Below are 16,961 nucleotides of genomic sequence, written 5' to 3' on the forward strand. Positions count from 1 at the left end.
ATCACATACACATCTCATCATACCGTGTCTTAAACAAACTCAAACTCCTTGCAGACACCACACTTTCAGGCAAGGCATTCCAATCATTCACAACTCTGCACGAAAAAAAACCTGCCTCTCACTCCCCTACTCACACCCTCTTTATACAGTTTCCAGGAATGACCTCTGGTTCTCCCCTGATCTCCCACTATTCTCTGTAGAACTTCTCCACCATTGATCTTATAACAACCCCTTAGCAACTTGTGGGTCTCTCTATCATATCTCCCCTCTTCCTTCTCTCCACCAGACTCTGCAAATTACATCTTCTCAATCTTTCCTCATACTCAACATTCCAGAGGTCAGAAACTACCTTAGTCAGTCACCTTTGGACCCTTTCCAACATCTCTTCATCCTTCTGAAAACCTGGTGACCAAATCTGGGCACAATAGTCCATGTGTGGCCTAATCAGAGCCTTATACAGTGGAACAAGAATCTCCCTACTTCTACACGTCAGTGTCCTCCGCATCATTCCCAGAAGCCTTTGTGTTGTCTTCACAATTTTGGCGATGTGTCCCCTAAATTTTAGATCCTTATCTACTATCACCCCCAGATCTCTTATTTCCTCTACTTCCAACAATATATTCTCAAAAAGCATAAATTCTGCATCCAATCTTTGTTTTCCAAATTTTAAAACCTTACATTTTGCAACATTGAACTTGCATTCCCATTTGCTTGCCCAATCATTCAATTTATTCAAGTCTTCTTGCAAGGCCACAACATCTTCACTACTCTTTATGGTTCGTCCCTACTTTGCATCATCTACAAACAACTGAATATCTCCATCCAAATCTTTGCCAATATCATTAATATACAAGTTAAATAGTAATGGAGGCACTCCACTAGTGACTTTCCTTTTCCTGGATATCACATCCCCATACACAACTTGTTGATACCTATCAGATAGTCAGTCTCCAATCCAATGCACTAATCTAATATCCAACCTCATCTGCTCTAGTTTGACTGTCAACTTATCATGAGGTGCTCTATCAAAAGCTTTTGCGAAATCCAAGTATATTACTGTGTATTCTTCTCCTCTGTCCAAGGAAGCAGTCACTTTATTGTAATAAGTAAGTAGATTACTAAAACATGATCTCCCTTTAGCAAATCCATGCTGTCCATCAAAGATTATATCATTGTTGTCAACCCAACTCTGGATCCTAGTTCTCACAAGCTTCTCCAACAACTTAACCACAACACTTGACACAGAGATAGGCCTATAGTTTGATGCTTGAGTTCGATCACCTCCTTTATGAAGTGGCACAATCTTGCCCTCCTTCCATTCGTAGGAACTTGACCAAGTGCAAGACTCGTATTAAAAAAATATGTCAAGGCAGGTGTCAACTCCCTGGCACATTCCTTCAGAATACGCGGTGATATATTATCAAATCCCACAGCCTTATTTACATCTAGTTTACTCAACTCCCCAAACAATTCTTGCTCACTTACAGTCAGTCTCTCCTCCCCATCATCAACTGCTCTCAATCTCTCCCTGAAGTCACATTCACAAGATTGAAAGATCTTTATGAACTGCTCATTAAGTATATCCACCACACATTCTGCATAAGCTGTCTTTATACCATTTCCTCCAATCAATGTCATCCTTCCATAATCATTCTTTCTTTTGCTGGCTACATATCGAAAGAACTCCCTAGGATTCTTTTTGGCTTCATTAGCACTGCTGTTCATAACTCTCTTGACCTACTCTCACCAACCAAGTCACCCTCCTTGGTTGGTCTCTGTAGACCTCATGAAATTGGTTACTTCCACTTCTCTTATGCTGCCTCCACAATGCCCTTTTTCTCTGTATCGCATGCTTAATCTCTTTATTTATCCATCTCACACCTACCTTATTTAACCTTCTCACCCATGGTATACATTTAGACATTGCATCTACTAAATAATTTTTGAAAATCCCCCAAGCTGCATTGATCTCTTTTCCAGCTAACTCCTCATTCCATGCTGTTTCCTGAGCTCTTCATAATCACCCCCCCTTGTAGTCCCACATATACTCTTTTTTCACATGGGTCCTTGCATTGCTGGCAACCACCCAGGTAATCACCTCATGGTCACTCTCACCAATTGGTGGATGATTTGACACTTTATTTATAATTACATCCTCTGATGAGATGACCAAATCCAAGACCCTTAATCCTCGTGTGCCCTCTGTTACATGCTGTCTGAGGCAGTTATCCCTCAAAAACTCGAGAAACGCATTTTCTTTACTTCCAGTTGCTATCTCTTCATTCCAGTCTATATTGCCAGAATTAAAATCACCCATAATGATCACCCTTTTCTTATTTGACTATACATTTCACTATCACCACCATCCACATTACCAGGTCTATAACAACATCCCATCAAGTATTTGATTCTATTCACCTCTATCTCACACCATACTGCCTCAAAACGACTGGCCCTATTTCCCTCTTGCATCTCTACCTTGTATGGACATAACTCTTTATCTATCATCAATAGTACTCCCCCACCCTCCCTTTTTACCCCTTCTATCCTCACGAAACACATCATACCCTTCCATCTCTATTCCTGTCAGGATGTCGTCCTCATCTAACCATGTCTCACTTATTCTGACAATCTTTGGGTGCACAGACGCAATTAGTGCAACCATTTCATCCGCCTTGTTTCTTATACTTCTAGCATTGGATCTACTTGAACTATCTGTAGATCCATCAGCTTCTGGATCTACAGATAGTTCAACTGATACCACCCACTCGATGTGATCTCTCCATGCCGGACTGGGGCCATTTCCCTTTTTGCTTCTTCATTTCAGAACCCTTTGCAATTCCATCTGTTTCCTCTTGATTCCTGGTCATCCCATTTCTTTCCTGCCTACTCATGCTCTCACCTCCTCTTGGAGCATCCACCTTTCTCACGCTGTGTACCCCTGTCCACCCTGAGCCTCCCCGTTTCCCTGCTCCTCTTGCACACCCATTCTCTCATTTTCTATACTCATGCCACTCACTTCCCCATTCATTTCCACTTCTTCAATCTCTCCTGCTCTTCCACATCACTCCCCCTCTCGATCTGATTCATTCTCTCTATTTACTTCTCTACCTTCCAGCAGCAGTCTCTCCAAGTGACTCACACCATAACCACTCAAATGCAGTCCATCACTTCCATACAGCTCACTTCGTCCCTCAAACTCATTCCACACATTAACAAACTGTACTCCCATCTCCTCACACATTTCAGCCAGAATATCATTCATAATCCTTGCTCTCTGCCTCATTTCACCACAATCATAGCTAGGAAACACACTGACTACCCTTCCTGTCACACTATTCTCTTTTATCTTTCCAAGCGGTCTCCTGACATTCATTTTGACATGCTCTTTGTTCTCTCTCTAATCATTTGTACAATTAATACAATTAACTCTTTTGCTCACTCCCACCTCATATCCAATGCCTCAATCACTCTACTCATTTTACCGCCTGGAAAACATACCTTGTGCATTTTATCCTCTAGCACACCTTTAATAATGGAGTCGCCATACAACACCACTGGCTCATCTTTCATTAACTCTTTCATGCCATCATGATTTTTTTTAATAGTTTTGACCTTAATTCTTTTAATTTCATTTCTTGCCTCATCCAATCCAAATCACCTTCTGAATCTCGCGACACATTCTATCATTAAATCTTTCTAACTCTCGACCCCCCCCCTCTTCTCACTTTCCCTCTCATTCATCCTTCTTTGTTTCCGTACTTTAGGACTAACATGCGTCCAACTTTCGCTATCATTCTTCTCACGTTTACTGTCATTTATCTTTCTTTGTTTCAGTACTTTCGGTCCGACATGCGTCCAACTTTCACCATCATTCATTCTTTTTTTGCTATCATTTATTCTTTCGATTTTTTTCACTTGCGATTTCTGCATTACGCCATTTCTACTTTCATTCGTTCTCTCAATTTCGTTTCTTTCTGCCTCACTTTTGTCCCTTTTAACATCCGTTACGGTTTTCAAATCTCTCTTTTTCTTTTTTCCTGATTTTTTAACTTTTCGCCTCTCTTTCTCACCATACTTCCCTTTCAAACGTGTACTCACAGTTTCTGTCATTAATTTCATATTTGCATTCATCGTTCCTCATTCAAGTCACACTTCGCACACACCCTTCTTCCATCATCACTAAATATCCACAAATCATTTATGTACTCCAAGGCATACGTATAACAGATCTCACACTTAACGAAACGACCGAAATCTAAATTAAAATCATGGAATGACAATGTCACCGCCATTTTATTTTTTTTTCTCTTCTGCAGGTTACTAGGTCTAATAATAACGATTTCGTAATTTAGTTTTAATCAAGAAAAATCACCCACACTAATAATACTGGTAGCGTACAACGTTTACAGCCGCTCTTACTCAAACAATTACGCATATATACTTATGCGTAATTGTTTGAGTAAGCGTGGCTTAGAGCTATATATGCAAGTATACTTCAGAAATGGTTGATAAGGATTTTGGAAGGAAAGCTTGGTGAAGAACAAGCTAGATTCAGGCCAAATAGAGACTATCAGAATCATATTTTCACTTTACGACAGATAGTTGAGAAATCATAGGAATATAACAAAGCTTTGTAATTCTGGAAAAGGCATATGACAAGGTGCCAAGAGAGAAGCTATTTGAAACGCTCCGGTTATATGGTGTATCCAGTTATATACTTAGTCTTTATTTGAGTTATAAGTCAGCAGTTAGAATTGAAGGAATTACAGGAAGGTGGTTTAATGTTAAATCTGGTATCAGACAAGGATGTACTTTATCCCCTCTGTTATTCACTATCTGTATGGATAACATTATGAAGGAAGGTGGTATTAATGATATCAAAATTGGAGATGTTAATCTCAGCTCTTTGCTTTATGTGGATGATGTTATACTTCTAAATAAATGCACTACAAGTCTGCAAGATTCCCTGACTAAAGTGAATAAATGTTGTAATAGATATGGTATGAAGGTCAGCATTAAAAAGGCAGAAACATTGAAAATATCACTGCATTGTGAATGAAGAACCTATAGAAGAAGTAAACATTTCAGCTACTTAGGCACAATTTTTAGTGAAGATGATAAATTAAATATGGAAATAGACAATAGAATAAATTTATATGGAATAAGAGAGAAAAGTCTAAACACAAAATCAGATGGCATCATTGGCAATATCATGTTAAAAACGAGGATATTAGGAAAGAACCTAATATTGTCAGCATCCAGGAATGCGTTAGCAGAGCTAATCTTAGATGGTATGGTCACTTAAATAGAATGAGAGAGGACAGATTAGCAAAGCAAGTGTTCTCTGCTAGGTTGACAGGAAAAAGACCCAGAGGAAGACCAAGATATAGGTGGATTGATACGGTAAAAAGTGCCTTAGAAGATAGAAATATGATCTGATAATGTTGGAGTCTTTATAGGTAACAGACTTGGATTAAAATTGTAGATAAATTAGTGATGATGTAATTTTTCATGTAGTACTATCATATCCTGTACACTCCTTGAGGGTATATATATATATATATATATATATATATATATATATATATATATCAGGAATTTGATGATGAGAGACAGATGGATTGGACTTATCTTACGACATGAAAGTCTGACAAGAAGAATAATAGAAGGCAAAATCAAAAGAGAAAGACCAAGGAAAAGAAACTTTGATCAAATAAAACAAAGCACTGGACTAAAAACATACTTCAAAATAAAGGAGAGAAGAAGGGAAGGAAGTGCTGCTGAGCTACCAGTCATAAGACATGCCAAATATTTCCTAATGTTATTAATGCACAGAATGAACAACAATGAACCAAGGACTAATTCTTGTTGCACACCACTGGTTACCTTAAATCATGAAGACTCACATCCCCATATACCACTTTTTAATATCTGTCAGGCAGCCATCCTCTCATCCATGCCAATATTTTATAACCAAATCCCATATTCTCTAATTTATGCAATAGTCTTCCATGCTGTATTTGTCAAAAGCCTTAGCAAAATTCAAAAGTATCATGATATATCCATTCCCCTTGTCTAACTCAACAGTAACATTATTACAGAATGAAATGGGAAAACATTTTTGCAATATGCTAATAACGCATAGGTCTACCTCTCTGTGCAATCACGTCTTGCAGATGCCCAGGAACAGTTTCCACAAAGTGTTAAACATCCTCCGTGTTCGAAAGTTTATTTTTCACTTGGTTAGAGTATAATAAATTTAGTTTAATCCTTTATCCAAGTGTGAGCAAACAAAGTTTGCACCTGAAAGTATCTTCAGGACTGGGTTAAGGTGGTACAACACCAGGTTAAGGACTGGGTTAAGGTGGTACAACACCAGGTTAAGGACTGGGTTAAGGTGGTGTTGTACCACCTTAACCCAGTCCTGAAGATACTTTCAGGCGCAAACTTTGTTTGCTCACACTTGGATAAAGGATTAAACTAAATTTATTATACTCTAACCAAGTGAAAAATAAACTTTCAACATCTTTCTCTAAATCCAGAGTAAATTATTAAAAAAGGGTGGCACACCAATTGGCAATTCCTGTAGGTAGAGATGACCTGCTAATGCTTCTGCCTGATATCTCCACTTGGGCCTGGCTCCCACTGAAGAGACCTCAATAAAGGTCGAAACTAGTCTGGGTAGTGGCCCTTCCCTTAATGCATAACATTAGACATAGCCACAAGGAGATGTGTTTTGCATTATAGGAGGTACTGAGATAGGAGTGTTGGTAGCTTGCTCCACCTTTGCAACGAGTTGCTCTGGTGTTGTACCACCTTAACCCAGTCCTGAAGATACTTTCAGGCGCAAACTTTGTTTGCTCACACTTGGATAAAGGATTAAACTAAATTTATTATCCTCCGTGTTCGTAACTGCATGTTCCAAGCCTGTGTAACTCGACCCATGTCTGCTGCAGCAACTCCATCAGTTCATGCTCATTTTGTGGAGCAGGATTAACAGGTTCTCACACCCCGTTCTAGCATGTCCCACACATGTTCGAATGAGTTACAGTCAGGGGAGGGGAGTTTGGGGGGGTGAAGGCAATGTGGTGAATTCATTGTCATGTTCTTCCAACCACTCAGTAGTTGTACCCTGATGACAAGGTGCATTGTCCTGTTGCAAGATGGCATTGTGGTCAGAGTAGACCTCCTGCAGATAAGAAAGGGTTCCTAACAGGTCCCTATAGCAACCATTCAGTGCTTGTGGGATGATAACCAACAGACTTAGGATGTACCAGGAAAAAACTCTCCAGACCGTAACACCAGCCTGTTCAACCACAACCGTGCAACCCAGGTATAGGGATTTTATGCCAAATGTGAACCCGGCCATCAGCATAGTGCAGCAGGAAATGAGACTCGTTACTCTAGACAACCCTTCTGTCTAGAGTAATGAGTTGTTTACTGCAAAAGACTGATGGTTTAATTCAAAGATAAACACTCAGACCTATTGTGGTGGTGATTCCACTCAATGACACGAGTGTGGATATGTAGCCATGACATAAGGCATTCTACATTCTTTTGCCTGGGAGGTCTTAGCATGCTCTAAAGTATCCTACAGGTGTTCAAATGGCTTAGGATTTGATGAATCCTTCAGCCATTCAAGAGTAGTGGCATGGTGCATTTTCATCCTGGCAGACTGTTGAGGAACAGGTACAATATGATCTCCTCTATTACTGCTGGTTGGCCACAAGTCATGTGGTGATCAATAACTAGCAGCATCCCTAATTCTGACCAGTGGAATGATTATGCTGTGCACTGATATAAAGAATAAAACTAAAAAATATTTTAATCTAATTAAAGTAAGTTCTCTAACACTTCATATCCATAATTACTCATAATGGTATTAAGAATGAGTTGAGCTGTTTGTCCTGTGTGTTATATATACAGCATATAATGGTGTTTTTCATCCCTTCAGCTCTGCTAAACCCAGAACATTATCTGGGATATACTTATTGCACATCCTATGTTATGCTGTTTGCACAGTTACTTCACAGCACATCAATTCATGTGAGGCATTGCATTCTTCAACCACTGTTCATATTTCTTTAGTTTTGTCCGTTTCTGCCATTATTTATACAACTTAATCATTTGTGTCCTTGAGCACCAACATGGAGGTACTTATGATATTGTTACTTTTTCTCTGTAACCTTTTACACTCTGGTTGACACAACCATATACTCAGTCTGCCATATTATGATACTTTTATGTTGTCATAATTCAATGTTATGTCAGTACGTATATGAAATAAAAATGTGATAGTTTCTATGGCCGCGATCGGTGTTTCTCAAAGTGTGGTACGCGTACCCCCCCCCAGGGTACGCAAACGGGCTTCGGGGGGTACGTGGCAATTTTCGGTTATGCATCATTAACGCATGGAATCATTATTAAGAAAAAAAGAATTATTTTAAACGTATATATTTCTCAATAAATTATATATTATGTATGAATTCTCCTACTGAAATTGCGAGTTACTATCACGAGGATGTTGTGAACATCGTGCCGATAGTAACTCGCTCCCTGCGGCAAACAACACACCCTCCCCAACCGTGTCACTATACTGAAAACCATATTTGCACAGGCAACATATGGTTTTGCTTGACACCACCCAGTCATGAATGTGTTTTAGATATTATGGAATTCGGTTGAAGAGAATTAGCATTTCAATTGGTGGCTTGCTTTTGTCTTTGGTTTGTGCAATCTTTTGTTGATACTGCACCAATCATATGCACTTCTTCATATCTGCTCTATCTCTACAGCCTACTATTGCTGTCCGTTTCACGTTCTACTTTCACTTCTCAGTCAATTGTGAAGGATTGTTCATTACATATCTCAAGTCCTGTAATTTTTAAAAAGATGAAGCTATTCGAGTGGATGACTTTGACGATGCACACACAAGGAAACTGCTCTCGATGCCAAAAGTAGTGATGGCAAATAGGAGCTTCTTGGCAAACTACACCATTTTCAGTTTTCTTCTGAAAACTTTAGTTTACGAAAATCCCTGCATATATCTCGCACCAAGCTTTTTTAACTTTAATTTTGGGAAAAAAGTGCGAGTTATATTCAAGTAAATACAGTAATTTTTTTAGCGTTCAAATTCTTAAATATGGATCATCTGGAATGACTGGATTTATAAAACACACAAAAGAGAGCAATATAGCAAATATAAGTAGCTGTAAGCAACAAGAAAACGTTGATATCGTATCTGGATCAAATGAAATTGACAAGGGTCTATCGTCTGACATCTCTAGAGAACCAATTAGGAATATGATGAAAAATCTTCATAAGTATGATACGAATTACTTGAAATGTGAATTTTCATGGACAGGAAATGAAGAGGAACATATTCCAAATTTTGTTCTATTAAAAATAAATATTTATTATTTTGATAAGGGGGTACTTGGTAATAATGAAAATTTAAGAAGGGGTATGCAGCTATCTGAAGTTTGAGAAGCACTGGCCTAGATGGTTCAAAATGAAATTATTTCTTTGTATAGCTTTATTGTTATTTTTTAATAAATAACAATGAAAAATAATACAAACTGTTATATTTCCTTTATTTAGGTAGCACGCAGATGTTGGGCAGGAAATATAAATTCAATCGAGGCAACACTAGGTGCTATGAAAGAAAATCCTAACCTTCAAGTTACTCTGCCTTATTTAGCAAATGAGTCACTGTTAGATAAACTATCGCTATAAGAATTACATTTCAAACTTGATTATTTTCATAATTAATGATTACTATGAATGACACATAAAATAATTTGACAGATGTTCAGTTATTATTGGAATAAATTTTTACATCATTTTCACAAACTGATCACAACTATCTTTTTTACCCATTTGAAGTATATGAAGTTAGTGTTTTCATGCAGTTACTCATAAAACTTTACATCTATGGCGATACAAAAAAATTCAAATTTTTTAAAAATTATTTTTATTTTCAGAAAAACCTAGGCCATACCAATTTTTGGCTTGGAAAAAGAAATTAGTAAAACCAAGTCAAATATACAACTCACATGCCTCTTATATTTTAATTCTCGTAGAAAGGCTTAGACGTTGGTTGTACATGCTTACTAAATACGAAGCGAGGAAGCTATAGTTTTCGTAACAGTCCTGATGGTGCCCCCAAGTGGGCTATGTAGGTATTCTTGGCCGTTGGGCCAAAGGTCTCCTGATGTAAGCCTCCCAAATTTGGGGCAGTCTCATGCAACCAAATTTGTTGAGGTTTGGCATGTTTTTTTTTTAGGGCTGAGGCTGATTCCATGAATAGTCTTTCAAATTTAAACTTACTACAGTGTACTATTGTGGCTTTCTTAAACCGTATTTTGTGGCATGTATCCAAAGCATGGTCTGCAAGACCAGAATGGCTGTACTGGTCTTGCAGTACAGCCATTCTGTGAAATTTATTGTGAAACCAGATGTAGTCCTTGTATTCTGAAATTTGCTGTCCTGCCTGTTTGGCCAAAGTAGGACAACTTGCAGCTGCAAGGGACCTGGTATACACCAGGTAGGTCTTCAGTGGAGCAGATAAGGGATGCCAATTTTTTATATGGTCTGTAACAAGAGGTCAAGTCATGTTTTTTTTTAGGATTTTTGTAATTTTTTCCGAGGTGCCTCGGATGTAAGGAATGGTGATGGATTTAGAATAATCCATCACCATTTAGAGTATAAAGCGCTGCATGAAATGAGAAAAAAAAAAAGAATTAATAATCACCAAAGCAGATAAAGGAAATGCCACCGTAGTACTCAACCAAACGGACTACACTGGTAAGCTTAATGCTCTATTATATTGGGCTACTTACCTCCCCATTGAATACAATCCTACCAACCCACAAATTAGAAAACTCCACAGGCTCCTTAAGGAGGTCACTTCTTGGCCTGTGGAAGTTACTAACAAATTAAAACCATATAACTCTAACCCCCCCCCCTGTATTTATGGGGGGAAGGTATAGAGTTATATATCCAAAAATACATAATGTGCCATTACATCCCATAGTGGATAGCATTGATTCCCCCACATACAAATTAGCTAAACATTTGGCCAAAGTGCTCACACACTATATATCCAAAAATACATAATGTGCCATTACACCCCATAGTGGATAGCATTGATTCCCCCACATACAAATTAGCTAAACATTTGGCCAAAGTGCTCACACACTATACTGGCAACTCAGCCCACTTCAAAGCCAGCATAGAAAACCTTCCACTCCAACATACTCACATAATGGTCAGCTTTGACGTCTCCTCCTTATTCACTAATGTCCCACTCAAGGAAACCTTAGAGCTAATCCAAGCTAAATTTCCTCCCGATATCTTTCCTATTTCAGTTCACAATGAACTCAGGCTATTTCGTTTGGCAGGGAAAATTCTGCAAACAAAATGGAGGGGACAGCCATGGGTTCCCCACCCCTGGCCAATTTCTTTATGGAGACCTTTGAAGAGAAAGCCTTAAACTCTTTCCCACAAAAACCAACCATATGGCTTCGCTATGTCGATGATGTGTTTGCTATCTGGCCACATGGCTCTGACACACCTCTGACACACTCCTCTCCTTCTTAACACACTTAAACAACCAACACCCCAGAATTAAGTTCACCCTGGGAAAAAGAGGAAAACAACAGCCTCCCTTTCCTAGACACACTAGTCACCCACCAGCCTAATGGAACCTTGGTTTTCTCAGTTTATAGAAAACCCACCCATACAGGCAGATACATTCACCAACAATCCCACCATCCCCACCCACCCCTCAAAACAATATGGAGTTGTTAAGACACTATACAACAGGGCTAAACTAATCTGTTCAAATGACAATGCCCTAACCAATGAACTAAATCACATCACTTTCTCAGCCAATGGCTACCCCCCCCCCCCAAAAAAAAACAAATCCCCAAAAAAATATTGAAACCAGTAAACCACAACCCCCCCTCCCCTTCGCAACAAGATTATTCTAAATCCATTACCATTCTGTACATCCAAGGCACCTTGGAAAAAATTACAAAAATCCTAAAAAAACATGACTTGACCTCTTGTTACAGACCCTATAAAAAATTGGCATCGCTTATCTGCTCCACTAAAGACCAACCACTCCCCCTAGACATACCTGGCGTATACCAGGTACCTTGCAGCTGTAAGTTGTTCTACTTTGGCCAAACAGGCAGGACAGCGAATATCAGAATTTCAGAACATAAGGATTAGATCCAGTTTCACCAGTACAGCCATTCCGGTCTTGCAGACCATGCTCTGGATACACGCCACAGAATACGGTGGAAGAAAGCCACAATAGTACACCGTAGCAAGTTTAAATTTTAAAACCTATTCATGGAATCAGCCTCAGCCCTAAGAAACATGCCAACACCTCAACAAATTTGGTTGCATGAGACTGCCCCAAATTTGGGAGGCTTACATCAGGAGACCTTCAGCCCAACTGCTAAGAATACCCCCCACTAGGGGGCACCATCAGGACGTTTAGGGAAACCATAGCTTCCTCACTTTGTTTCTCATTTACTGTGTTTAGTGCCTGCATGCACGTGTCTTTATTGTAAGTTTCTTTGAAGATGGCAACGTGACGTTGCCAAAATATTGGAAGTATATTAAAGTTTAATTTAATGTATATTCTATCTTATATTTTAAAAAACAATGTTAGACAGGACCCTTCCTAAATAGCAATATATGCACAGAATTATATATTTAGTTTAATCCTTTATTCAAGTGTAAGCAAACAAAGTTTGTGCATGAAGTATCTTCAGGACTGGGGCAACTCATGGCAGAGGTGGATTAAGTTCTCATCACTTTCCATAGTATCCCATAATGCAAAGCACATCTCCTTGCAGACTTCTGTAATGCTATGCATTATTGGAAGGATCACCACCCAGACCGGTTTCAACCTTTATTGCAGTCTCTTCAGTGGGAGCCAGACCCAGAGGTGATACCAAGGTTGAAGCAATGCAGAACTCATATTTCCATATGCCAGTTCCCAAAAGGTGTCACACGTTATTATTAAATTACTCTGGATTAGATTTTCTTTCGTTTGTTTTTCACTTTAATTTATTTTACTGGTGCTAGTAGTGGTTTCATCCCCACTAGCACTGGTTTCTTTTAATCAATATTAGGATAGCTGGTAGTGCAGTTAGCATCTGCATTACGGGATGACTTTTAGCGGTATCACAGCTGCCATTTATAGTAGCTCAAACATTTGCTGGTGATACAGAATTATTTCTGCATAACAGGATTATTTTATTCTCAGTCTTATTGACTGAAAGGAATTTTTTCTTCCAATTAAACACAGAGGTTAGTCTTTTTCCCAACTTGAGATAATGGTACCAATTCCTCCAAGGGTGCAAACTCTAGGAATTGAAATTCCCGGATATGAAGAAGTGAGACGGGTAATTAAGGTTTTAAAAGAGATAGTTGGCAGAAACAAGATTTATTCTTATGGCAGAGGGAAATATTTAATTGTAGTTAAAGATGTGAAAACAAGGGACAAACTATTATAGAGTTTTACTTTTGAAGGAAGCACAGTTATTCCTATAATGGTCAGGAGCCAAGTAAAAACAGTAAAAATCAAAAGATTTCGGATAGAATATATAGAGAATAGTAATGAAATTCTTAAGCAGACATTTTCGAAATGGGGTAAGATCAGTAATATACAAAAGGGTTTGTTAAGTGAAGATCCAAATTGGTTTTCTGGTGATGTCACCTTCACAATGGATATGAAGATGCCCATACTAAATTGTCAACATCGGTACAACCCGAGTTATGGTAAACTATCCCGGAGTACAACGTCAATGCCTGCGTTGCAGTTCATACAATCACTTAGGTGGTAACTGTCCCAAATCTAAATGTTTCAACTGTATGGAGATCGGATATATCGCTAATCAGTGCCTCAAACCCTGTCAGAAATGTGAAAGTTCTGAACACTGCGTTAACACCTGTCCTTTTAGAATCTTTGTAGAAAGAGTGGGAGCTCCTGTAGAGCCAATTAGAACATCATATATATCAGAGAGGCATAATGAAGAGTTCCCGGATTTTCAATTCAGTCTAGTAAAGACGCTTTTAAGCAAACTACACTTGGTAAAATCACAAAAAGTGCACAACCAAATCAGTTAAAAATTAGCCCCAAAATTCCAGATCTGCAGGAGCAACTTTTCCAGTCAAATACTGCTGGAACATCAGTTAAAATTACCAATAATGAACTTAAAATAATAACTGAACAGGTACACAATGAAATGCAAAAACATTCAACTGTTCTACAAGGAGAACTTGGAGAAGAAACAAAAGCAAGTAAGACAACTGAAAGAACTTAATATGCAGATAAGATCATCAAAAAAGAAAGACGAATTAATAAAAAAAATTGAAGATAAACCAAAAAAGAAAAAGTAATAAAAAAATGTAAAGATGAAGAAGACTGTGGATTATCAAATGAAAACTCTTCAGGCTCAGAAGAGTTTATGGATTATGAAGAACCAACTCATGCTAATAAAGAGAAAGCAAGAGATACAATTAAAGAAAATATAATATACTCTACTGATTCAAAGTTTTCTCAATACAGTTATCATATACATGAAAAGAAAATAACTAGCTTCCAAATCAAAAATGATAGCCATGAAATTGAAGTAATGGAAAGCAACTGGAAAAAACTGGAAAACAGTTTACAAGAAGCAGGTTACACAATTGCTTCTTCACAGATTGAAGACCTCATCAGGTTCATCCAAAATTATAAGTTAAAGACTTACCAGTGACACTTCAATAATCATAGCATCTCTTTCTGCATTGCCTCATTAAATGTACGAGGATTCCATAGGCAAATTAAACAAGAAACTATATGGAAATTATGCTATGCCATAATATCAAGTTTTTGTTTCTCCAAGAAACATACCTCTGCAGATATAAAAAGTTTAACAGATAGATATCCACTTCTTTCTTATTGGAGTTTTGGAAGATTTAATAGGGCTGGAGTAGGAGTTCTTATTCTTGCCCCCTTCCTTGGGTCATTCTGTACATCCAAAGGGATGCAGAAGGGAGAATCTTGACAATAAATCGGAAGTACCGTGGATGTGTAATAAGGTTTATAAATGTTTATGCTCCATCCAATGGAACAGTTAGACGAAAGTTTTTCCAGGAATTGGAGCCATATTTATATGGTGTCCACTGCATCATAGTAGTTGGAGACTGGAATTTTATTGAAAATCCCACATTAGACAAAATAGGAGGACACCCGAGGAGTGGAAAAGTGGGATACGCACAGTTAAAAACATGTCTTGACAATGCTCAACTAGTAGACATATGGAGGATTTGCAATTCTAATCTCCAGGCATACACATACATGAATCAAGGTATTGGTACTCGTATTGATCGAATTTATATCGCTTCTCTTATAAACAGGATAATTCAGATAAAACATCTTGACATGTCAGATCATAATCCAGTTATACTTAAGTTCCACTGCATGGAAAAAGTAGAGATCTCTTCTGGACCATGGAGACTTCCACCAAATTTTCCATTGATCTTTTCAACTAAATTCCAGACCCTCTGTTTGAATTGGAATAATGTTACCTGGAATTGGGATATGTGGTTAAAATTCAAACAAGCGGTAAAGCAAAATATGATGGAAAGGGGAAAGGAACAGGCTTTCCTCAAAAGGAAAAAGTTGAAAAATCTGTATAAGAAAGAAGCTGGTTTGCAATAAACCAACGTAATTGTAGAGAATGTGGCAACATCCATTAGAAACATTAACATAGAGATAGAACTGGAAAGGCAGAAACAAGTAGAAGAAAGAAATTTTAAGATAAGAATAGAACAGTACTTAGCAGATAGCCCTTCAGCTACATTCTTCAATAGACAATTTACAAAATTTTGCAAAGAAAGGACTATCACTCAAATCTGTGTTGATGGAGAAGACATATCCACCACTAAAGACATCCTTGAAACCTTTTAAAAACCTTTTAAAAACACTACAAAAATCTGTTTGAAGACAATAGTACTGTTGGAAATTATAACTCTTGGAACATTAATGGCTTTCCTGTTCATATCCAAGATGGGCTTGACAGCCCCATTACAGCATCTGAAGTTACCCCAGCCTATAAAGAATGCCAGACAAGAAAATCCCTAGGGCCTGATGGTCTAGGGATAGAACTTTATCGTGAGGCCTGGGATTTTATTCTTCCCATTCTAGTTACACTATTTAATTCCTTTCTCTCATCAGGACACATACCAAGTGAATTTGTAGCAAGCCATACTTGTTCTCATTCCTAAACCTAATAAAGATCACACCCTAATCTGCAGCTGGAGACCTATTTCTCTATCTAATACTGACTACAAGATATTTTTCCAAATTATCAATAACAGGCTCAAAGTGGGAATGAAAAAGATACATAGGTGTATGGAGTACCAGGTCGAGCAGTAGAATTTAATCTATTTCTGCTACGTGATCTAATCCGCTTACTTAACACAAAAAAAGCAGTCAATGGTAGTCTATCAGTAGCCCTTATTCAAGCATTCAATAATGTCCGGCTTTCTATTCCACATCTTCCAGCAAATTGGTGTAGATAAAAAACTGCTCTTTGTTATCAAAGGCGCTTATGCCAATTCAACCACCTGCCTCCTAGTTAATGGGTTCCTGTCAGACCCAGTAAAAATTCAAAAAGGAGTCAAGCAAGGTTGCCCTCTCAGTCCAGTGCTCTTTGCATTGGTTCTTGAACCTTTCTTACAACAAGTCAACAATACACATGCTGTGCAAGGAATAACAATTCCTTCAACTAAAAAGAAAAATAAGGTATTAACATATATTTGATGATGTAATCAGAACTTTGAAGGATAATGATTCCATATATATATATTTTGATATTTTGGAAAATTTCAGTAAAAGCAGCAGATTAATTATTAATGCAGACAATACAAAATTAAAAGTTTATGGAAAG

General features: G+C 38.0%; 1 protein-coding gene across 1 annotated transcript in view; it reads left to right on the forward strand.

Moving 5' to 3' along the window:
* Nucleotides 1-9,859, forward strand: part of LOC150108438 (urocanate hydratase-like) — a 286,428-nt gene extending 276,569 nt beyond the window's left edge. Inside the window, exon 22 of the mRNA XM_090415848.1 lies at nt 9,604-9,859. Within this exon, the coding sequence (XP_090271974.1) occupies nt 9,604-9,738 (135 nt within the window). The 3' untranslated portion in view covers nt 9,739-9,859. The remainder of the gene's footprint in view (nt 1-9,603) is intronic.
* Nucleotides 9,860-16,961: the final 7,102 nt, after the last annotated feature.

Source organism: Typopeltis vanoorti, chromosome 3 (genome assembly GCF_054136105.1).
Source record: "Typopeltis vanoorti isolate ZY-2024b chromosome 3, IOZ_Tvanoo_1.0, whole genome shotgun sequence".
Taxonomy (NCBI): domain Eukaryota; kingdom Metazoa; phylum Arthropoda; class Arachnida; order Uropygi; family Thelyphonidae; genus Typopeltis; species Typopeltis vanoorti.